This window comes from Mustela nivalis (assembly GCF_964662115.1).
Source record: "Mustela nivalis genome assembly, chromosome: 9".
Taxonomy (NCBI): domain Eukaryota; kingdom Metazoa; phylum Chordata; class Mammalia; order Carnivora; family Mustelidae; genus Mustela; species Mustela nivalis.
The window spans coordinates 112,743,851-112,767,936 of record NC_139028.1 but is presented as its reverse complement, the minus strand read 5'-3'; the positions used below and the strand labels follow the sequence as shown (position 1 = coordinate 112,767,936).

Genomic DNA, 24,086 nt, shown 5'->3' with positions numbered 1-24,086 from the left:
CCTCTCCCAGCCCAGCCCTTCCCTCCTGAGTTTACAGCACGGAGGTTTTGGGGTCACTGCTACCTGAGGAAGGCTAAGGCTGCTTCTAAGGCTGGTCTGGGTGAAGAGAGGGGCTGGGGGGTCTTCTAAAGGTTCTGAAGCTGGGCCAGGCTCCAGCAGCCGCCTTTCCCCCCAGAGAGTGGGGGAGATACCTCCTCACCCCTGAACCTAGGGTGTATCCTACAGCAGCTGTGGGTTGTCCTGGGGGGTGGAGGCTTGGGCGTCCCAATTTCCACCTGTGAAGCAACAGCCTCAGCCCCTCCCTCCGGGTTCCCTGACCTCATGCCCACCTCTCCCCTTGAGACCCCGCTCTTCGACCAACTCCTCATTGAGGTCACCCCCCCACCCCGCCCAGTTACTTCTCAGCCACAGCACCGCCCTCTATCAGGCCCCCCAGTAATGTCCCTGTGTCCCCCATCGGGTCCCTCGCTCTAGCGGCCTCAGCCCCCTCCTGGCCCTTCCCCCTCTGAAGGCTGTAATATCCGTTTCACGATTTGGGGGCTGAGTTGCTATAACAACAGACGGGGATTGTGTTGTGAAAAGCGGCTCGCTCTCTGTGCCGCCTCCACCCCTGCAGCCTGGTCGGCTCCCCTCCCTGCAGCCCTCCGCCCCAGCCTGGCCTATTCCCAGCATGTGTGTGTGTGTGTGTGTGTGTGTGTGTATGCAGATGTGTGCCCAAGGTCTGCCCTGCCCAGGGAGGGTCACGTGTGACTGTCGTTTCACGGTTGCATGTGTGAATGTCATGTAGAAGCTTCCACACTGCGTGTGTGTGTGTGTGTGTGTGTGTGCGTGCGCACAGATGCACACGCTCTGTTTGCTGCATTTTCCCTCCACCCTGGGTCCCCACTGGACTGTGCCTGGGTGAAGGGCCACACTGGGTGGGTGACTTTGGGGAGGGGTGCCTTCAGGTGGTGGGTCCCAGCTAGGTTGGGTCGCCTGAACCTTGGACCTTGGGGGGAGACGGTCCTGTAGCTGGGAGGAGGGGCTGGAGGTGCAGCAGCTACCAGGTGACCTTTCCTGCCCTTGATGGGCAAAGGTGGCCCAGGGAGCTTGGGGTGGGACAGGAGACAAATGCTCACTCTTCCATTCTCCCTGCCCCTGCCCTCCTGTCCCTTTTTACACCCATCTAAAAGGGTCTGTGAGAGTCTCTGAGTCACTGCCCCTGTCCGCCTGTCTCTCTGTGTCCTGGTGCCTGGCTGGACACGTCTGTGGATGTGTGTATGTGTGTGAGGATGTGGTGTGTGGGGATGTGGTGTGTGTAGGCTGCGGGGAGAGGAGCAGTGGGGGATGGGTAGGGCAGTGGGCTTTGGGGTCAGAGAGGCTATTTCACATCTACAGACCCTGACTCAGCAGTGCCCATTCTCTGAATCCTCTAGTGGCCTTGGTGGAGCCAGCTTGAGGGTTTTTCCACGGTCAGCGTGGGCCTCAAGTCTGGGAGCTGGCTTAGGGATAGCTCTTCCAGACCCCTAGAAATCGCCCCTTGCAGTCTGGGTCCCCTGCTCCCCCAAACAGTCCAGAGAGGAAGACCACTTGTTGGGGGGTATCCTCGCCCATCTATTCTCTGTAACTGGCCACTTTTGTGCAAAGTGCTTTGCGGGGGCGGAATGACCCTGTGAGCCAGTCCTCTATGAGCCCTGTTCCCCTGGCCCCGTGCATTCACCTCGGAGTGTGCTGGCGCTTGTGTGCTCAAGTTTGTATACATATGTGTATGTTCTTGGGCAAGCGTGTGCTTCCTGTGGGGATCTTGCCCACAGGAGATGAGCAAGGGGATTACTGCCCATCTCGCAGTGGGGTGTCCCTGTGGGTCTCTTTGGGAATGCCTGTGTGCACATGGATAGGTGCGCATGGCCGTGAGTGTGCTGCGCTGTGCCTGTGCATGCATTACCTCCGGCTAAAGAAACACCACCTACTATGGGCTATGCAAATCATGGTCCCTGCGACAGAGATCGGGGTTCTGGGTGAGGTGGCAGAATGGTGTGGTACGCGCACACACACACACACACACACACGCACACACAGCCTCATTCAGAAGCCCAGTGTCCAACTTTGTGGTACACACACTAGGTGCCAGGTCCACCTTTGATTGGCTGAGTGAGTGAAGGGGTGTCCCCTTCCTCCACACTCATCCACGCGCACATTCAGGGTGTCCTCACAGGGAAGGCCTCCACCCAGCGCCGCGCTCACTCTGAAACTCCCGGTTGTGGGGAGGAGCACAGAGGACCCGGCTGCTGCCAGCATTCCTTCAGGGATCCAGGCAAAGTGCAGCCTCGCCTCTGCCCCCAGACCTGCTCCTACCCACGTCCGGAGTTCCGGGCAGGACCGGGAACCAGGCTCCAAACTAGGATTCCCATCAGGCAGCGCTGGGAAACCCCAAGCCCTTAGGTCAAGCCCGCCATCATCGCTGCCTTTCCCTCTCCGACTGCCTCCTTCCTTAGAGACCCTCACGCCTCAGTTCTAGGGGAAGCCAGGGCGTCCTCGGGCGGTGGGAGGCGGAGGCCAGGCTAAGGGCTTGAAAAAAGCCCCCCACGGCCTCGGGCTGGTCTTCCTTCCCTGGGCTCCCGACAGCCTGGGCCCGCCCTGGGCGTAACCAGTAGAGGGCGCTGCGACCCGGGTCCCTCACTGGTCCTGCTCCCTCCGTGCCCCAAGTCCGGGCCCACAGCCTCTCCTTGGGCACGTCCCAGTCCTGGGCGCTGCTACACGGGGCGGTCGGCCGAGGGATGCGGGAACGGAGAGCCGGACCCAATAAGGGAGAGGCTAGGGCGTCTGGGTCGCCAGAAAAGACTTTGGGGCTGGATTGGGGGTCTGCCTGGTTGGGAGCCCCGGCGCCAGGGCTAAGGACCGCGAGAGGCGGGGAAGAGCTCGGATGCCCTGGGGCCGGGACGCCTGGGTCCCTGGCAGGGGAGGGAGGTGGGCCCGTGAAGCCGCGGGACTGGCGGCTTCTGCGCCTTCGCATTGGCTGCGCCGCTCGTCCGTTAGCGCAGCGTGGCCCAATGCGCGTGTCTGGGGGGCGGGCACTGGTGCTGATGCTGCCGTCAGTCGGTGTTGCAGGGATGCGGCGGCGGGAGCAGCCGCCCTGACTCGCAGAGCATCTTCCTCCGAGCGGCACCGCGGCGGGGCGGGCGGGCGGACGAGCCGGCGGGCGGGGAAGCGGCGGGGAGCGAGAGAGGCGCGAGGCGGCCGACACCGCTGGCCCCGGCTCTGCCACCCGCTGGAGACGGGGCGACCGTGGGGCTCTGATCCCCACCCTCCAGCTCCTGCTGCCCCCAGAACCAGGTACAGGGGGGGGGGGCTGCGGCGGAGACGGGCGGGGGGCGGGAGCGGATCGGGGGAGGGGAGCGATCGGAGGGGCGGGGGAGGCAGGAAGGATGGATTGGGGGGCGGGGGCGCTGCCGCGCTGAGAGGGCTGGCTGGGTGACAGCGAGGAGGCTAAGTGGCTGGGGAGGGGATTGGGGGTCGGAGGCTCCCTGTGGAAGGGGCACTGGCCCTGAGCAGGGGTGAATGGAGAGGGGTGGGATGGAGGGTCGTTGGGGGAAGGGATGGGGCAAAAAGGAGGGGTATCTGGAGGGCTGGGAGGGAGGCTCTGAATGGGGGTCCCCAGTCTGAGCTAGCCCCAAGGGCTGGAAGCAGTGTTCGTCCAGAGGGGCTGGGAAGCTGTTGTGCTCTGAAGGGTCTGCAGGGGAGGAACCAGTGAGGAACTGGGCTTGGTGGGCGAAGGAGAGGGCGCTGGAGAGGGGAAAGAGAGAAGTGGAGAGGCAAGGAAGGAGCAGGGGCCAGGCCAAGGGCTTCATACTGGGGGGCACCACGGAGGACCAGGCTTTACTGGGGGATGGGAGCCAAGGGGAGAGGAGGTTATCGGGAGGGAGCAGAGGGGAAGGTGCCAAGATGCTCGAGGCGGAGATGGGTCTGTGCTGGTGGAGAGCCGGGAAAGATGGGGGGGGGGCTGAGGGAGAGGAGCGGAAGCTTGCGGGGAAGGTTGGGGGCGATGGAGAGGGAGACTGGGAAATCAGTAGGAGGGGGCTGTGCTGGGGTGGAATGCGCTGGGGGCTGCGACGGGGTTATGGTCAGAGAGCGCTGCAGGGAGAGGCAGCTGCAGGGCCCTGGGCTGGCTCCCCCACCCCCAAAGAGAAGGGGACCATTTCTCATGTCCCAGCCTCTCCCCCAGCTGAAGGAGCCATCTGCCCTGGGTTCTTTGGGCTGGGTGTGAGCCCTTGAACCCTTGATGGGCCCTTGGAGGCGAAATGGGCTTCTCAGAGGGCGGCTGTCTTCTTTACTCTTAACCCCCACCTGAGTCCTGGGTGAAGGCATTTGGTGCCTCATTGAACGAGCCAGGGCTGGGAGGCGATTGTTCCTTGGTGCCTGGAGGTGAGAGGGGTAGTCGTCCAGACCTGGAGGGATGGAATAAGCCTCAGGGGGTGGGTCTTGGGTGTCCAGTCCTCTCCACTGCTTTGCGGGTTTCCATACAACCCTGGTTTTGTATGTGTTGGGGGTGGGGTGGGGTGGGGTGGGCGATGGCCTCCCACTCACTCCTGCCCCTGCCTCTGGCCACCTGCCTTGTGTCTGGGTATTCGTTTTGGGGGGCTTGGGGGTTTTGCATTCTCTATCTTCTGCCAGAGAAGTAGAAAGAGAGAAAGGAGACAGAAGGAAGAAAGAGTGGAGGGAGGTCGGGTGGTCTGTTAATTGTGAGGCCTTTGGATTTGTGGGGTGCTTCGGCCACTCCAGTCCCTAAGTCCTCCTGCCTCCAGGGACGCCCCTGGGGATGCTGGCATCTGAGGCTGGGTTGGATCATCCCGAGGGCAGGGCAGAAGGGTCTAGCTGGGGGTGCCTTCATTCCCACTGGAGGAAGTGTTCTCAGACCCCTCCTGTCCTCAGAGCCACAGGGGTGGATGGGTCTGACAGACAGGCAGAGGCCAGTGGTCACTGGGTGGCTGGGGAGCCCTCTCCAGGAGAGGTCCTGTCCTGGCTTCTCCGCTTGGGCTGAATCCACACTACAGGCTCCTGAGAGGCTGGCTGGGCTCTGGGGGTGCTGTTAGGGACCTCTCTGGGCAGTTCTCCGTCTCTGCCCAGGTCCAGCTGCTCCTTCCTGCCCGCCCTTGTCAGTGACACAGACAAGCTGACACTGATACATACACTCGGCGGCACCCACCCAGACACACACCTACACAGGCACACACACCTGCGTACACAATACGCCTCCCGGCAGCACCCCGCCTACACTCCCCACCCGGGGAGACTGCCACCTTGCTGCCTGCCTCCGAGACCTCCCCCAGGTGCCCTGCGCTCCTGTACACGACACACGCCTGGCCCCTACCTGGTCCCAGAGCCCCAGCTCTGCACTGTCAGCCCTCATCCACACACACACACACACACACACAGAGCCCCCCGCCCACCCATTCACCTCCCCAGGATGACGCAGCCGAGTCAGCGCACCTGCGCTCCTCCCTACACACCCTCGCCCCCGGACACACCCTCCTGGACACCCCCCTGCTCCAGTCAGCATCACATGGGTCATGGTGCCACTTTGCCTCAGGCCTTTGTGTGTGTGTGTGTGTGTGTGTGTGTGTGTGTGTTTGTGCACCCTGGCACATACTTATGCTCACTAACACCCTTTATGCCCTGGCTCACCCCCTATGCTTCTCCCCCACTTTCATTCACTCGCATATCTTTGTTCCTTGAAAGAGAGCACCGCCCCCTCCCAAGCCCCAGGGCCTCCCACCCGTCCCGGATCAGGACCGCAGTCCTCCCTGTCACTCAGCTACACCTGGCCTTCCCCAGGAACTCCCAGCCCACCCCTTCCACTAATCCTCGGGGGCCCTACTCCCGCCTGACACAGGGGCCACGCTGTCCATTCATTCCCAGCTCTGAGCTCAGCCCCCAGGGGGATGCAGACCATGTGTCTCACACGCCACCCACCCTGCCGCTCCATCTGTCGGGGCGGCTCCCCGCCTGGCCCCATCCACACCGGCAGGCAGGCCCGTGGGGCTCAGAGACTCACTCAACAGATAAGCCAACATAGTGGCACCCAAGCCATTACCAAGCCTTCTTGCCACCACCCTGGGGGGCCATGTGGGCTCCGCTCTGCCCCTCAGTGAGCCTCCGCTCCTCATCTGTAAAATGGGGAGGGTCCTTGTACCTATCTTGTGGGGTTCTTGCAAGGACCAAATAAGGGAGCAGTAATGGTAACAACTTTATGCATCGCGTTCCTACCCTGAACCCGCCTCTGGGCCAAGCACTCTGAAATTCACCTCCTGTATTTGTCAGGACCGGAGCGAGCCTCCGGCAAGCGGGGGCTGATTCCATCATGATCATGTAACCTTCCACACACCCGTGTGCACACACCTGTCCTGGGTACCTTTAGGAACTGACCCAGGTACCTCCTGCTGACTCACAAGGCTGCCCCTGGAAACCATCTGTTCCCTCTGCATCACTGGGGTGTGCCCACCCAGGTCGGTGTCTCCCAGCTGTGCACAGCTCAGGGATGGGCGTAGAGGTGAGCTCAGTGCTCCCACTGTCTGCCCCAGCCTCCTAGGCACCGGTGCCCCAGCCCCCACTTTGCCGAGTCATTCCAACGGACCTCCGCCCCCAGCCCACCCAACTTCTCAGCCCCACACCTGACAACAGCCTCGTTGTGTGTGCCTTGAGCTGCCGCCTCTTATGCCCAGCCCCTGATGCTTCTCTCCACGTGCACAGAGACCCACTCAGGGGGCCGCCATGTGTATGACATTCACTTCAGGCGGTGCCACTATGGGGGACTCCCTCTGGTCTTTAGACCTTGTCCCACCTTCCTAGGCAGGAAGAGGTGCCCAATAGAATTGGGGAGGGCCCAGGGAGCAAAATTTGAGTCCCAACTTTGCCACCTCCAAACTCTGTGACTTTGGGCGGGGGGTCCCTTTCCTTCTCTGAGTGTGTTTCCCCATCTGCAAAAGGGGGGAGTGAGAAGCCCTGTCTTGATTGCTTCCCTCACTGGGCCTGGTGGAATCAAAGGAAACAGGAGACACGTGGAGTTTTGCAAATTGCAAGATGCTGAGATGAGATTTAAATGTAATCATTAACACAACACATCCAGGCTACGCCAGGCGCTGTCATGAAGTGCTTTACATATATTAACTCTTAATTTGGACAACACCAGTCTTACCGTTATTTTACATGTAAGGAAACTGAGGCCCAGAGGGGCTAAGTAATTTGCCCCAAGTCACACAGCCAGAAACGGGTAGGGCTGGTATTTGAACCCAGGCTCTGGGGTGAGTGCCTCTGATCACTGCTTTGTTCCTGCAGGTTGCTAAGGTGAGGCCAGATGCCAACACACTCTAAGTCTCCCCAAAAAAGTCACCAGGGCTAGAAGGAAGGAGCGGAGGAGGAAGATCAGAACTGTTTGTGGCCCACCAAGCCTGCCTGTGGTTTTAAGGAGGAGAAGGGATCCTCCAAAAAACACATTGGGACTGAAAGGGACCTTAGGGCTCAAGTAGTGTGATGGCCCCTCCCATAGGATCCAAGGGCCCCCTCCTGAGCCGCTCTGAGCAGTAGTCATTCTGCTCAGAGCACACACCTCCACAGAAAGGGAACTCACCACCACCCCCCCGGAGGCAGCCTACTCCACTGTTGGAGGTTCTAAATTGCCAGCAAGCCTCTCTTTAGCTCGAGCCAAAATCTCCCTCCCCCTAACACGCACTTCTCCCACCTGTCCACGGGCTGCCTTCTGGGGCCACCAGAATGTGTGCAAACCCAGCTTTTCCTCCCTGGCGCCTGGGGGAGGCCCCTGCTGTCACACTCCCAGCTGGCATGAGAGGAGCTGGCGTGAGGCGCAGAGAGCCAGAGGGAGGCTGGCATTCCCATGGCTGGAGGTGTGTGTGCGTGCGCACGCGCGCGTGTGCTATCGAGGTGGCCTGAGATGGGGTGGGTGGGTGTGGGGAGAAGGCCCCTGGCCAGGGGCTCTGCCAGAGTGGGCACAGACTCTCTGTCTTCCTGGAATTTGCCTCTATTCGCTCAGGTTGACCTGATGGTCATGGGGAGGTGGGGGGGGGGAGGGAGCTGAGGCTTTTGGTCAGGCTGAAGGCCCAGGTCTGGAACAGTGGGTACAGTGGGAAGCATCTAGAATGGAAGGCCAGGGACCTTCGTTTTAGTCTCGCTCAGCTGGGTGGCCCCGGGTCAGTCATTGCCCCTCTCTGGGACTCAGTTTCCACCTCAGAGAAGCAAGAGGGTTGAACTCCAGGAACTCTGAGTTCTGTGGTTCTCATTCCCAGGGGCAGGCTCAGTCTGGGTTGTCTGAAGAGGGCAGTGGCCCCTGTGAGGTCCCCGTCAGAGAAAGGGGGACTCCGAGCTCAACACTTCCTTCCCTGTGGCCTGTGGAGCGGACCAGGTGGCAGGAAGGCCATAGGCATTGGAAACCGTCCACCCCTTACTTGCACTCACACTTGCGCGAATGGATTTATCTTGCTATGCTCTGGAAGCCTGGGGTGATGGGGTGGCCCATCAAACTGCCAAAACAGGGTGAGATGAGACAGTGTGTGTGGTTTCCAGCCAGGCGCTGGACGCAACTAGAGAGCCCAGAAGTTACAGCCCACGTGACACTGGCCTGGCCGTGGGAGATGAGAAGGCGGCTGTCAGCCTAGAAAGGCCTAGAAAGAGTCTGTGGGAGCGGGCTCAGTGGGTGAGAGAGTAGGCCTCTCAGAGGAGCCTAGTCACCCCACACCCCCGGCCCCCACGCGCCTCCCCTCCCCACCGGCTCCAGGCTCCAGGGGCCATCTGTGGGTAGGAGGCGCTAGGAGGCTGACTGGGTGCAGAGTCCCAGGGAACATGGGAGAGGTCAGGTCCCCAAAGGAACAGTGGCCGGGGGCCAGCCGTGGCTGGCAGTGTGCACTGCGCTGACGTCAGTCAGCCGACAGGATATCCCGAGGCTGCTCTGGCCTCTGTCCCTGCACTGACAGTGGGCATTGGAGAAGAAAAGTAGGTCTTGGGGAGCAGGGCCTGGATGGTGGGGGCAGGGGGCTCCCAGTGGGGGGGGGGCCGTTGCTCTGTACAACTCCAGGGGAACCATTTACTTAATGTAGTTGTGCAAGGAGATCTGAGGCCAGAGAGCCGTGTGCCAAGAGTAGAGGAAGGTTAGTGGGTCCTAGGTTTGCAGGAAACCCCTGCATCCTGGGCGGAAGGGGGGGTTGGAGGCTGGGTCAGCAGAAGCTTCATCCAGGGGAGGGGAGGGAGGGCGCGGCGGGTTTCCCAGGGAACTGTGGGGTGGGGTGGGGTGGAAGGGACCCAAGTGTCCGCTTAGCATATCCTCCTTCTGGGGTCATCTCTGTCTCCCGAGCCTGCAGCTGCCCCAAGGGTTTCTGGGTCCCTGCAGAGAGGACCCGGGGAGGACTGGGGCTTCCTCCTGGCCAGCCCGGCAGCCCCTGTGCCCGGCACTGAGCCAGCCTGGCCTGGGCTGTGGAGCTGTGGGCTGTGGGGAGAATGAGTAATGAGTCTTGAGGGGCCCTGGTTCCCAGACCCTGCCCTCACCCCTCCCTGGAGACACCGCCCAGGCCCAGTCTCTGCCCCCACAGCTGCCTCTCAGCACAGTGCCCGCTCCCTACTCACACTCTCCCTCCACAGCCTGGCACACACGCGCCCTGTGGAGTCATCCCCTCCCGAACTCTAATGCATTTTACCTCCCCTCACCCCCACTGGCCTCCAGGGACATTCCTTCTGGCTCCTAGGACCCAGGTGTCTACCGCCCAGCCTCTGGGGGCCTCCTCACCAACCTCCACTGGATCAGTGCTCTGCCGGCCTCCCGAACAAGGGAGACCCGGCCCCGGAGGCATTTTCAGTAAGAAGCCCTCTGCCCGCTCCCTGGAGGGTGGGGGATGTGAGTATGACAGGGGGACTGGGTTTCGGGGTGGGGCAGGGGAGCTAATTCCCTCCCTCTCCTGAGCTGAGGGGCGAGTGGACAGCAGCACGAAATCCTATTCCCTCTGCTAGTGGAAATCGATAGCTAATTAATTCCCTCCCCAAAATGTGTCCGGAGGTGGGGGTGGGGGTGGGGGTTGGGAGAGAGGCAGAGAGAGGCTGGGCCAGTCAGAGACTGAGACCCCTGCACGGGGAGGGAGAGAGGAAGGACCAGTCACTTTTCTGGTCTTCTGGCCTGTGCCTCCGCTGGGGGTCTCCCTGCCCCCTCTGGAGAAGAGGGGGTTTGGCTTTTCCCTTCCCCCAAGCCCGAGGGTCCCCTTCCCCTGCCCTGGGCCAGGGTGGGGGTGTATGTGTGTGTTGGGGGGTAAGGGCGTCAATCAGCCTGGGAGCAGGTGCTGTATTTAATTTGATTGGCTAATTAGCCCGCGCATGTTAATTATCTCCATTACCCAATGAGGAGAGGCAGTGACAAAGCTATATATAACCCGGACAGTGTTCGCAGGGAGAGGGGGCTGTCTGCCTGCTCTGTCCCCTGCTTGGGAAGGAGCAGCCCTTTGGCGGGGGCCGTGAAGCAGGACACTTGAGTCCCCACTGATGCCGGTGGGTCTGGCTGGGGAGTGGTGGTGATGGGGTGGTGGGCAGCAGTCAGAAGAAGCCAGAAGGAAGGACCTGAGAAGGGGGGTTTGAGGGTCTCTTGGGGATGGCTCCCCAGACTCTCCCGCTGTTCTCCTAGGCTTTCTGTGCCCCTTCTTCCTTTGGCAAACATGTCACTCCAACCATCCCTGCCCTCCCGTGACTCACTCCTCACTCCTCTGCTATTGTTTTTTTAGGGGTCTCCTAGCTTTCTCTGTCTCCCTTCATACCCCAGCTTTCTCCCATGGAGAAGGGAACGGCACCCACCCGAACTTCTGCCTCACCCCTCTTCTCTTGTTCGGGTTCCCGCTGCCCTGAGCTACACCCGAGGCTGCCCCACACTTTGTGTCCTTCGTGGGGAGACTGGAGTCTGACACATGAGGATCTAAGTCCCAGTTCTCTGCTGACCAAGCTGTGTGACCTTGGGCTAGTCTCTAGTCTTTCTATGAGGGCTTCCCCAGTGGTTAGTGGGAATAGCAGGGCTTCTGAGAGTGATTAGTAAAATGCTATTTGTAAAAAGGCTCAATATGCAGGGCCTTGACAAATGCTGTTAGGATTAATTTTCTCTACGGTCTCTTTCCCCTTCTCCCCTCAGGCCTCCTTTCTCCTCCATTACTCTTCTGTCTCTGTCACTCTTCCTGTGATTTCCACCCCTCAAACTTCAGTTTTTCCCTGTCTCTTCCTAAACTTTGGGCCTTCCCTGCTGCACTCCCAGGCTTCTCCCCACCTCCTTCCCTTCCTCCCTCCCCAAAATAAAATCAATGCAATATTCAGGAGGGTTGTTGGATATAAATAATTACGACTCGGAGTTTAACGAGATGCAAATTCCCCTCCCCGGTGTGGGGTATAAATTGCTCTCTGACAGCCCGTTACAAGGGTAATCATTTCAGAAAGGCAATTTTATGTAAATAAGGCTGCCTGCCTCCTGGTGGCTCCCCCAGCCCTGAATGGGGTGGAGGCCGAACTGAGGGGTGAAGAGAACCCAGGTACCTGGCCGCGCCTGAAGCTGAGGACTGGGAACTGGAGGTTGAGTGCGATAGACGTTTAGGTTTTGGAAGGATCTGGGCTGGTGAGCAGTGGGGTTGGGGCCCAGGAAGAGGTGAGTGTTGTTTGGGGGCATTTGGAGACATGTGTCTTTGCATGGATGGAGAGGGTTTGGGGCCTGGGTGCCTGGGTCCTAGTTGGCTTCTCTCCCTTGCCCCCTTCTCATCCAGGTTACCCAATAATCCCATTGACGAATTGCCATTTAATTAATCCCAATGAATTATTTAGCAACTTCATTATCCAGCATCAGGAGCTGATGAGAGAGCCCCCGACTGGATGGTTGGTGGTGGGAGCATCACCAAGGCCTTGGGTGGTTCAGAGAGAAAGGGGCGGGGGCGGGGCGGGGGAGTGGCGGGGGAGTGGTCGCCACCTGGTGGAGCCTCTCCAGGCCTCACCCACAGGAACTGGCCCTGGTCCTGACCGGAGGCGAGGGTGAAGGCGTCCGACTTGGGCTCCTACCGGACTTTAAGATGCTACTACCCACCCGCCCACATCTCAAATTAATAATTACCTTAATGAGCGCCATAACTCTGCAAGGGCTGGGCCCCCAGTCCTACGGTCTTCGGTGGCGGTGTCTCTTGCTCTGGGACCCTCTCCGGGTAGGGTAGGGCCGGCTCCTCGAGTCCTAAAGGGAAACAATTGAGTGCTTGCTGGTGTGATGGGGGAGTCAGCACTGCTGATCCCCTCCTTAACCCTCTCCCCTCCTCCGAACCCCTCATTAACCCTTTCCTCTCTGTTTCCCCCGCAGGCATCCCTCCCCCATCCTTCGTTGGAGCCCGCAGCGGGGGAGGGGCGCCGCCGCCGCCGCCGCCACCGCCGCCCGGGGAAGCCGGTACCTGGGCCTCTGCGCCTCTCCCCACGGCCGGGCCCATGGCACTGTGAGCCAGAGAGGGAGCCCCGCTCGGTGCGGGGGGCGCCCGGCCCCCTCCCCGCCCCATGCGCCCGCGGCTCTGAAGCCTGAGCGGGGCCGGGGGCCGGGCGGGGCCGGGGCCGCCGGAGGCATGGCGGCCGAGAGCCGGTGGCGGCCACGGTCGCCGCGGTTGCTGCTGCTGCTGCTGTTGGTGCTGGCTGCGGGCGCCGGCGGCCTGGAGTTCGGCGGCGGCCCCGGGCAGTGGGCTCGCTACGCGCGCTGGGCGGGCGCGGCGAGCAGCGGCGAGCTCAGCTTCAGCCTGCGCACCAACGCCACGCGCGCGCTGCTGCTCTACCTGGACGACGGTGGTGACTGCGACTTCCTGGAGCTGCTGCTGGTGGACGGGCGCCTGCGGCTACGCTTCACGCTCTCGTGCGCCGAGCCGGCCACGCTGCAGCTGGACACTCCGGTGGCCGACGACCGCTGGCACATGGTGCTGCTGACCCGCGATGCGCGCCGCACAGCGCTGGCGGTGGACGGCGAGGCCCGCGCGGCCGAGGTGCGCTCCAAGAGGCGTGAGATGCAGGTGGCCAGCGACCTGTTCGTGGGCGGCATCCCGCCCGACGTGCGCCTCTCGGCGCTCACGCTCAGCACCGTCAAGTACGAGCCGCCCTTCCGCGGCCTCCTGGCCAACTTGAAGCTGGGCGAGAGGCCCCCCGCGCTCCTGGGCAGCCAGGGCCTGCGCGGCGCCGCCGCCGACCCACTGTGTGCGCCCGCGCGCAACCCCTGTGCCAACGGCGGCCTCTGCACGGTGCTGGCCCCTGGCGAGGTGGGCTGCGACTGCAGCCACACAGGCTTCGGCGGCAAGTTCTGCAGCGAAGGTGAGCCCGGGGGAGCCACTGCTGGGCGCCTGGGCTCTGGAGTCAGGGCTTGCCCGCGCTGGGTCCCAAGGTCACTCATGGCCTTGGGGGTTGCCGGCGGCCAAGGACGTGTGAGACCGTGCCAGCCCACGGGGTCGCGAGGCGTGTCCTTGCGAGGGGTGGGTGAGGACGCCCGTCCTGAGGAGAGGGGGCGTGGCTAGCCAGTGACCTGTGTTGACGTGGCCTCTGGGTAGTACTGTGCCATCTGTAAGAGGTCCTGTAAGGGGCTGGCCGGAGCCTGAGGGTCCGAGGGCTTGAGGGTCTGTGGGTCGGGTGTGTGAGGGGGTGTGCCGACAGGATGGGTGCCGGCGGGCTTTTGTGGGCGGGGACTATGGGGCTGTGAGATCTACTGTGGGTGCAGCCTGGAAGGCTAGGCGTTGTGCAGGTCTTGTGCAGGTCGGGACGGTGAGAGGTCTGTCCGTGGTGGTGGTGGGGGGGTGGAACGGAAGGGCTGCGGGTGGGGCCGGTATGGGCGGGGCCTATGGAAGCGAGGCGTTGCCGGGCCAGGCCCGTGGAGCAGGTGCTGGCAGGTGCTGTCTGCCGGGGCCATCGGAGAATTTGAGAGTGAAGCCTGGGAAGTATGGCTGGTGAGGCCGGGGCTGGACGGGACAAAGAGGACCTGGGCATGGGGAGGAGGGCACGCAGCGAGGGCAGGTGAGGGACAGTGGGGATGGCCAGGTTGTGCCTGGAAAGGGAGATTTCAGGGAGGGAGAGCTTCCACCAGCTCCCCAGCTTCGAGGGGAGGAGCTGAGTGAGATGAGGGGACAGGTCGTGGGGGTGGCGCCGGTCCTGGTCCCTGAGGGCTGTGGTTCAGGGGGACAGGGAAGGAGGGACTTGAAGGCACCTGTTGTACCTTGGTCTGGCGGGGCGGTGGAGGAGGCGTTCCCCATCAGTTTGGGGACTAGGATGGGCATCTCCTTTGACCCTGGTCTGTGGTGGCAGGCATGCTTTCCTCTGCCCCAGACCCCTAGAAGCTGTTGGCCACCTAGCCACTGTGTGTGTGTGTGTGTGTCTGCCCCCTCCCCGGAGAGTTGGAGACTTTTGGGGAGTGTGTGTGTGTGTGTGTGTGCCCTCAGTGTGTGTGTGTGTGTGTGTGCCCTCAAACTAGTGCGGCAGTGGGACTGTTTTGGGGATGGGTGTCCTCCTGGCTGTCAGCATGTGCGCAGCCATGGGAGGAGCCGAGGCTGCCATGTGGCCCTGGGTTTGGGATGCGCTATATTTTGACTGTGTATCCATGGTTGTGGTAGAGGAATCCTTAAGGAAACGGTTTGGATTGCTTTTGTGGGGTTATTTGCATAAGGCGGTGGACTGTATCTTCAGGAACTGTGTGTATTAAGTTAACCTGACACCTTCTCGCCTTTTCTCCAAGGAATGCAGGTGCTCTCTAAACTGTGAAAATGTGTGTCTGTGTGTGTTCGGCTGCACACAGAGGCTGGGAGTCTGGCAGTGTGTATTACGTGTGAATGGTCTGCTTGTCTAGAGTGGGGTTTACAGACAGGAGCTGCAGGGCCCAGGAGAGTAACCAGTACACAAAAGAATACCCGCCTGCATGTATCTTAATGGGAGACCTCAGTAAGAGCCTGGAACTCCATAAGAAATCTTTCTTTCCATGACTTTGAATTTGATCCTCTGATCTCCATGACCTTTCCCCTCCAAGTCTTTCTAAGAAAACAGAATGAAGGGGCACCTGGGTGGCTCAGCGGGTTAAGCCTCTGCCTTCGGCTCAGGTCATGATCTCAGGGTCCTGGGATCGAGCCTTGCATCCGGCTCTCGGCTCAGCAGGGAGCCTGCTTCCCTGTCTCTCTCTGCCTGCCTCTCTGTCTACTCGTGATCTCTTTCTGTCAAATAAATAAATAAAATCTTAAAAAAAAAACCCCAGGATGAACCACCCATCTAACTTGACGGAAAGGGAATTCGAGCTATGGAGAGGTTGTAGTAGCCGATCCTTGGGCTCACTGGCAGAATCGGGCCTGAGTGTTTGAAAGATACAGCCAGAGGCACTTTGGTCAGTCAGAACCTCGTGTCCAGTCCCCAAAAGGATTTACTGGCCAGAGGCTCCCAGTGAGCCAAATAAGGTTTGTGCTTCTGAATACGGGTTGTGCGGTTGTGTGTCTGAGGTGTGTTGGAGTACCTGTGTGTGGGAGGGACAGTGTGTGTATCATATGTGTGTGTTGGGTGTGAATGAGAGGAATGTTTGTGTTAACTGTGTTGGAGCTGGGAGAGACAGCTGCCTATTTGACCCATTATGTATGTGTGTGTGTGTGTGTGTGTGTGTGTATGAGAATCATGAAGAAGAGGGAAAGGGGGCATTAGGTGGGTGTCAGATAGCTGGTTAGGGCAGCGTTGTCTCTGGGCATATGCGTGTGTGTGTGTGTGTGTATGTGTATGTGTGTGTGTGTGTTGGGAGCTCTTGAGGGAGGGGCGGCGCGTTGTCTGTGATAAAGGGGCGGGGATATGCCTCTCCCTATTCCTTGTACCTAATTATAGTACCAGGCACTTAGTGGGTGTTTAATAAAAAATTTGCAGGATCAATTAAGAGATATTAATAAGTATTGGGGAAAATAAAGGCTTGGGTGAGGCTGAATGGGCATCTGAAAATGCGTATTTTTCAGATATGTGCTGTGGGTGGGCGCGGGGTGGTGAACACTGACGGTGTCCGGAGGTGACAGACACAGTGACGGCCCTGCTGATTTGCATCCCTCTCCCCACCCCATGACCTCATTCCCTCTCCTTATATTTGTTCCTATTTGCTGGGCAGCCTTTGTAATATCTTGTGCTCGCTACACTTCTGGTACATTCCCATCCAGCCGAGGAGGGGAGGAATGCATACTCCCACCCTTGGGCTTGGGGTTGAGGAGAAAGACTTTAAGGGGAACAGGCCTGACTGCTCATTCCTGAGACAGAGCTGAGAGACCCAGAGTCCCTCTGAAGTTACCGTCATTTGGTGATTATCTTCTTTGAGGGAGGCTCAGCTTGTTTGAGATTGTGGGCATTTAAAAATGTCAGTAATTCATAATACCCTTTCCAAATAGGAGTTATTTTTATATCTGTCCGTTGTGAAAAGGGACGACTCAAAGCTACTATGAATTCAGGAAAGCTTTTAGAGGACTTCGATGTTATATTTGCCATTGTGGTTAATCAAATATACATTAGAAAAAAGTTTTCTAGCCTTACAGGCAAGACATATCAATCTGCCTTCAGCATCTGGTGTGCATATGGATTTGTGGGTGCTCTGGAATCACCCCCCCAACCCAGGCCTTCCTGGGTCTGGGCCTACCCATTGACTGAGAACCTCCCTGTTAGGAAATGTGCTTCTTTTTTCTCTGGGGCAGGGGGGAGGGAGAGTTGTCTGGCCACAGGTAATTGAAGAGAGAGCCAAGTTGGAGCGACTGAGCGACTGAGCGTGTGGACCCAGTGCTGATAATCTGTCAAAGCCAGGCTGAAGTCCACGGGGCACCGGGCAGGGATTTGCATGGGATCTCCGCCCGTCCCCCTCACCCTCAAGTGGAATCGGGGCACAGGCGTGTGGGACGGAGTGGCAGGGGTACACGTAGCCTGGGAGAGAAGAATGAAGCCAGGAGACAGAGAGGTAGATGCCCATTTATTTATGTGGGTCTCTCTTATGGTGGTTGCTGACTGAATTCAGTAAGTAGTTATCAAGGCCTCCTTTGTGTGAGGCCTCGTGTTGAGGGCTAAGGGGGAGGGTCAGAAATGAATAAGATGGAAAAAAAAAAAATGAAGAAGATGCTGCTCTGGGTGGTGACTGTTTACTCGGGGAAGCCGATAAAAAAGCAGTCCAGTGCATGGGAAAGAGCATGGATTATGTAGCCCTGCCTGGGTCAGTGACCTTGGACTTTAGCTCTCTCTGCCCTGGTTTTCTTTTCTGGAAAATGGAGGCAATAATAGTGTCCACCTTACAGAGTTATGGGAGCTAAATCAGCTAATTCATGTCAAGTGCTTAGAATAGTGTCTGGCATATAGAAAATGCTCAATAAACACCAGCAGAAGAGCAAGGCACAAAATCGTGTGGTATCGGCATGCCTGGGCTGCTCAGTTGGTTAAGTGTCTGCCTTCAGCCTAGGTCACGGTTCCAGGGTCCTGGGATGGGGCCCCACGTTGGGCTCCTTGTTCAACGGGGAGCCTGCTTCTCCCTCTGCCCAATGTTTCCCCTGCCTGTGCTTGCTTCCCCCGTCCCTGACAAATAAATAAATAAAATCTTGAAAAAAAAAAAAATAGTGTGGTATACGCCCAAAGAGATGCAGCAAGACGGTGCAGCTCAGTGGTCAAAACACAGACTCCTGAGTGTCAGGTCTGCATTTCAACCTGACCTTCTGCCCTCACCAGGCCCGAGCCATCAGGTGAGTGCCTAACCTTCAAACACGTTTTTCCTTACCTGTAAATGGAGATAAGCAGGCTTGTCTCGCAGGTCTGTCGTGGGAACTAAATGAATGTCTGATACATGAAAAGTGGTGAATAGTTGGTAGTTACTATTACCAGCAGGGTGCTACCGGTGTTGCAAGGAAGGGGATAGCTTTACAAGTTGGCGGGGATTGGTAATAAAAGGCATGCTTTTGAGGATTGACCTTGACCGTGGATGAGTAAGCTTGGTTTGAGGGCGCCGCTGCATGCACAGGCACTGGTAGGAGTCAAGGCATGGGAGGGAGGGACATGTACGGCCCGTCCATAGAGGGGGCTCCAAGAATATAAGGAAACAAGAGCAATCTAACACAGGAGCAGCAGGCCGAAGCCAGGTCTTGGAGTTTTGACTTAAATCATTCAACCAACATTTGTTGGATGCTGTGTCCCAAGTAGGGGCAAATGTAGCCACTAAGCCGCCACAGTTTTTTAAAAAAATATTTTATTTATTTATTTGACAGACAGAGATTGTAAGTAGGCAGAGAGGCAGGCAGAGAGAGAGGAGGAGGAAGCAGGCTCCCCGCTGAGCAGAGAGCCCGATGAGGGGCTCAGTCGCAGGACCCTGGCTGGGATCATGACCTGAGCCGAAGGCAGAAGCTTAACCCACTGAGCCACCCAGGTGCCCCAAGGGTCCACAGTTTTGAGCAGATATATGAATAAAAGCTATATATCAGAAGCTGGGAGTCTACTGTAGAAGGATTATGGGTGGCAGAGTTATGCAGTGGAGAAGTCAGTTGGGAGACAGTTCAGGAGAGAGGTTTGGGGCCCCCACATCTTGCTGGGCTTGGGGAGTGGCGAGGAAGGGTGGTGGCCTTTGTGACAGCAGGAGGAGCAGGTGCTTGGGAGCTGTTGCTGGGATGGAAGCTCTGGGACTCAGAGGGGATGTGGTTTCAGGTTTGCTTGGAAGGACGGTGGTGGCGGCGGGCCAGGCCGTGGCAGCGGAGGGGTGAAGGGAAAAGGGGAGGCCGTGGGAGAGGAGCAGCCTTGGGCCCCCGGATCGTGCACGTGTTGAACTGCGGTGTCCCTTGGTGTTCTTAGACAGAGACACCCAGGCTGTTGGAAAGGTGAGACCAGAGCTTTGCATTGAAGGCGGGGCTGTGGATGGAGACCTGGGTGCCACAGGGGTGTGCGTGGAGAGAGAGAATGTTTGTAGTTCTGGAATCAGAGGAGGTGGCCAAGGAGAAGGTGAGGAGACTTCATAGGAGCCCACAGGTGGAGAGGAGTGGCTGCAGACATTATGAAGGGGCAGTTAGAACAAAAAGAGACCAGATCACACAGTCAAGCGGGGGAGAGCCTGGGGCCTCACAGCTAGTGAGCGTTTGCTGTGCCTTGGGTGTTGCCGTGTGTGCCAGCAGCTGTCCCAGCGCCGAGAGAGGGCAGTGGAAATCGATCAGTAAAATCTCAGTCTTCCGGGGCCCTGGGGGAGAAACTCACCCTGGAAAGTGGAGCATTATCCCATTAAAATCCACAACTCACCAACACTGAAAGCATTTCAGACGGAAATCTTCCTGAGATATGTCGCACACCTCTCTGCCTCCCCGAGCACAATATTTGGAAAGTGATTTAACCTTTTCCGGATGACTCAGGATGTCGTGATTCCCCTTAGGTGTTGGACTGTCATACTGTGGTTCCTTCACTGAGGTTTGTCCCTGCCTGAAATGATGCCTGACTGCCGTATTTGGAGAGTTCTTAGATTAGCTTTTCCCGAGTTTTTCCACCTCCGTCCTTAGGAAGGGTTGTCATGCGGCAGCCTACATCTCCTCGCATTCGTGAACTTGGAAATCAGCATTCCCAAGTGTGTTGGGGTTGTGGGTCACCACCGGTAAGTGGGTTCTGGGTAAGGTCTGAGGGGTTCTCCTAAGAGGATATAATAGGTTTTTTTTTTTTTTTTTAAGAGTTTATTTATTTATTTGACAGATAGAGATCACAAGTAGGCAGAGAGGCAGGCAGAGAGAGGAAGGGAATCGGGCTCTCTGCTCAGCAGGGATGCAGGGCTCGATCCCAGGACTCTGGGATCATGACCTGAGCTGAAGGCAGAGGCTTTAACCCAGTGAGCCACCCAGGCACCCCTATATAATAGTTTTTAATGCATCACCATCAATGATGTTCATTGTGGCCGCTCAGAACTTTTTCTTTTCTTTTGTTCTGGTCTTTCTTACTGTCCTTGATAATGAGTCTAGTCTGTTGGAATCCCGAGTTCATGTTAGGCAAGACAATACCAGCTCCGCCCACTGGTGGGGCAGATAAGACTTCTGTGTGTGAAAGTTGAGTAAATGAGGTCACGTATGTGGAACCACTGTGTCAGCTGTTAATATCCGATGCCTGTGGGCCTGACAGTTTCTGCTGTGAGAGAGATGGCTCCGGGCTCAAGAGAGTGGTTCAGGGAGTGGCTGGTGTGAGAACCCAGAGATAAGACAGATACTCACAAGGAAAGCCTCAAATGGTGGAGTGGTTAAGAGCAAGGGGGGCCCGAGGTCTAATCCAAGTTTTCTACTTGCTGTGTGTGTCAGCTTGGATAATTTACTTAATCACTTTGTTCTTCAATGTCCTGCTCTGTAACATGGAGATTATGATGTCGTTACAAGGACACAATGAGCTATATGGAAATCCTTTACAATGGGCTAGGCACTGTTCTTTTTTTTGTTTTTTTTTTAAGATTTTATTTATTTATTTGACAGACAGAGATCACAAGTAGGCAGAGAAGCAGGCAGAGAGAGAGGAGGAAGCAGGCTCCCCGCTGAGCAGAGAGCCCCGTGTGGGGCTCTGGGGCTCGATCCCAGGACACTGGGATCACGACCTGAGCTGAAGGCAGAGGCTTTAACCCACTGAGCCACCCAGGCGCCCCTAGGCACTGTTCTAAATGATCCATAAAGGCGACTCTGATCATCAACCCTAGTGGTCAGAGAAGGCTGCAAGAAAGAGGCGGGACTTGGCTAGATCTTGAACGAGGACTGAGTGAGATTTGTGGAGGTGGAAAGGAACGAACGGGCAGGGCTTTCCCTCCTGGAAAACAGCCTAAATGCGAGGTCTAGGAGATGGGAGTTGGGTGTGTTGGGGTGCATGTGAGGAGACCAAGATGGTTGTACTTTGGGGGAGATATGATCAGAACTGTAGAGTCAGGTCAGCTTCTAAAAGTCTTGACTTCCAGCCAAGAATGTGGATCAGGGGAAGTTTTAAAGCAAGACAGATTCGGGTTCAGATTTTGACTCTGTCCCCTCACTGGCAGTGTGACACGGGTCAACTTTCTCCTGCTTTAGGAGGCTCAGTTTCCCCGTCTCTGTGAGAGAGTGATGGCAGCATCCCTTGACAAGGCAGTAGTGGCGAGAGATGGGAACAGTGCATGGAAAGAGCCCGGCACCCTTGAAGTACTCAGTATGTAAGAAGTGTTTTTGATTATTCATTCAACAAACATAAGCATTCCTTTTTCTGAGCCAGGAACTGTGCAAGCAGCTGGAGGTAGAGATGAATGAGACATTGTCCTTGCTTTTGGATATCACACAGTCCAGCCAGGAAGCAGAGATGGAAACGCAATTCGCCTTGGAGATACAATAAAGTGAAATAATGATACAATGTACATATTGAGAGCGGGCACAGAGGAGGGGCGGTTAGCCCTGCCTGTGAGGCCAGTTGGGAACACAGAGGTATACTGACCTGGTCTTAAAACAAGAGCTGGCTTTCTCAGGGAGCTAAGGGTGGGAAGAGTGGGACTAGGGAAGGGTCTTTCAAGCCAAGGGAACAGTACGTACAGAAATGTGGGACAGTAGGGAAATGGACAGCCTCTGGGTGTGGCTAGAACCCGGAGTGTCCCAGGAAAGGAGGTTGGAGGGAGGCATGGCCGAATTTCCAATGGACTTGCTTGAGAAGATCAGACTGCATCCTGGAGGAGTGTCCTGGGAAATCTTGAAGGGTTTTAAGCAGGGTTGTGACTTGGTTGGACCGCTTTAGTGGTGTGTGGACTAAGAATTGTAGGGGAAAAGACTGGTGTGGGGGGAGATCATTGAAGAGGCTTATTAATGTTCCGGGGAGAGGATCTGAGAAGGGTCTGGCTTTGGGGCCATGGTGGGGGGAGGGATGGAAGGATGAAAAACATTTCTAGGAGTTGTGTTTAGTTTTTAGGGGTTTAGAAGGTGGAATTGACAGGACCTGGTGATTGGTATGAAAAAAAAAAAAAAAAAAGAACAAGGCTGATTTCTGGTTGCTTACATTGACCAGGGAGAGCAGGTAGGAGGAGAGGGAAGGGTTAGGAGGTCCATCTTGGGCATGTTGAGGGGCGAGAAGCCCAGGTAAAACTCCTCTGAAAACAGGTGGGGACATAGGTTGAGAACAGAGAAGAGAGGTTTGAGCCACTGAAAAGTTTCGAGTGTGTGTGCAGGTGCACATGTGCCTCTGTGTGTGTGTATGTGTGTGTGCATGTGTGTGTGCATGTGTGTTGATCACAGCAGTATTTCGTCAGGTGTATCTGGCCCCTGGGCCATGAGAGCCTAGTTGTAGATAGGCAGGGCACCAACGAGCAGGAGGCTCTTGGAGGAAACCGGAGGGGAAGGGTGGTCTAGGATGACCCAGGAGCACAGTGGTCAAAGTCAGAGGTGATTCTGTGCTGCTGGGCCAGTCCGCTTCCTGCCCCCAGGAAGTAGGTAACACCACCGGTCTCCTGAGGTTGCTGGAGGGTAATGTGTGAGCCCCCTGCTGACGGCGGGTAGGATGTCGGCCACTTGGCTAATTAGCAACATCTCTAGCTTGGCTGAGTGGGGGGCACCTCGCGGGGGCTTGAGAAGCATTGGTTGAATGCAACCAACAATGCCTTTGCCAAATGCAGGGCAACGGGCCTTTGGTTGCAGAGGGTGGAGAGAAGCGTGGCTTTCGTGGTGGACTTTGGGTGTCAGGGAGCTGTCTGAGTAATCGCTGCGCAGGTAGACAGGGACCCACCATGGGTACCCAGGGGAGAAGCCCAGTCTACAAACACAGGCTGGGGAGTCCTTAAACCTCAGAAGTGAGCTATTGCCAAGGAGGGCAGGGAGAAGGAAGGAGTGTGGAGGGCATAGGACCCAGCCTGGAAGGGTCTGTGATGACAGGTGAATCAGCAGAAAGCAAAGAGCCACACAGAAGGAGAGGTCAGTGAGTCTCCAGGAGCTTTGTCCCGGAAGCCAGGAGAGGCAAGGCGCGCGCAGCCCACAAACCTCGCTGGCTCGTCGCGTCTTCGTGGGTATAGCGCAGCCCACGTTTGTGGCAGGTGGGAATACTTTTTGAAAGACCAGCCATGTTGGATTTTCTAGAACATCACCCTGCCTCTTTGTTTGTACAGGTGCTGGAGAGATGATTGCGCTGACTGCCTGGGTGTTTGCACAAAACGGGGCCAAAGAGGTTCAGACGCGCGGCTCCTCGTGAGAGCCCTGGGATTTTCCTGGGGGCCCCTTTCTAGCCCGCATAGCAACCCCTGCCTTCAAAGCAATGCGATCCAGTTTATTTAAGAACACTGTGTAGACACAGTTTTGGGGGGTTGCAGCTGGCCGGTGGAAGCAGTTCTGTGTGTGTAACACGCGCAGATAGGTAAAGGCTTGTGAGAAATGCAGATAGATGGTTGACGGACAGACAAAAAGGGGGCTGTGTTCATCACAGAGTCCTCAGCGGGCGGAGGGAGAGCTGGGCGTGGTGGCGGGGGGACACATCTAATATTAGCTCTTAGATCACCGTGTGGGTATTGATTCTGCATTCAGCCCCCGCGTGTGTATTAAGGAGGTGGGATAAGGTCTGATAAATGACAGCGTATGTGTTTCTGGAGAGACCTAACCCCCTAAGAGCCGCTGAACAAATGACACAAAATGACGCCGGAGGCCGGTGACAGTGCAGGCCTGCGGGAGGGCGTGTGCTCCCAGCAGCTGTGTGTGTGTGTCCTGTGGCCTGCAGGCCTATGTGCATGTGCATGCGTGTGCGTGTGTGTGTGTGTTTCTCCATCGGGTCTGTGCGTTTGTAGGCTGCGCTTTTCCTCTGCCACCTGTTGCTTCCTCCGAAGTCTCCCAGGAGGTGGGCGCGTGAGAAATGTTCAGGGAAGGGGGTGACCCAGCCTCACCCCGGGCAGACTAGAGCTCTGCCTGCCTGGGCTGCTGTCGCTGCTTCGAAGGAGCTGTCTCCAATTTCTCTTGATCCACTGGGGTCAAGACCCAGGCCCAGGCAGAGCCCCTAGGTGAGGGCTGGCGACCCAGAGGCTGCGGTGGGACTTAGGGACCGGTCCGGTGTGGCCCACTGTGTTCTGATCACCTCCCCCAGCTGCTTGTCCCTAGAATCACAGAACCGGAGCCAGAGGGGCCTTG

General features: G+C 57.6%; 1 protein-coding gene across 23 annotated transcripts in view; it reads left to right on the top strand.

Annotated features, from left to right (window-relative positions):
* Positions 1 to 3,097: 3,097 nt before the first annotated feature.
* NRXN2 (neurexin 2) overlaps positions 3,098 to 24,086 on the top strand; it is a 105,819-nt gene continuing 84,830 nt past the window's right edge. For 8 of the 23 annotated variants that reach the window (XM_082748290.1, XM_082748313.1, XM_082748312.1 and 5 more), the window contains exons 1-2: positions 3,101 to 3,312; positions 12,341 to 13,323. In XM_082748290.1, the coding sequence (XP_082604416.1) occupies positions 12,594 to 13,323 (730 nt within the window). In that variant the 5' untranslated portion in view covers positions 3,101 to 3,312; positions 12,341 to 12,593. Of the gene's footprint in view, positions 3,313 to 12,340; positions 13,324 to 24,086 lie in introns of all 23 variants that reach the window. The other 15 variants (XM_082748291.1, XM_082748287.1, XM_082748289.1 and 12 more) reach the window with 3 other exon arrangements.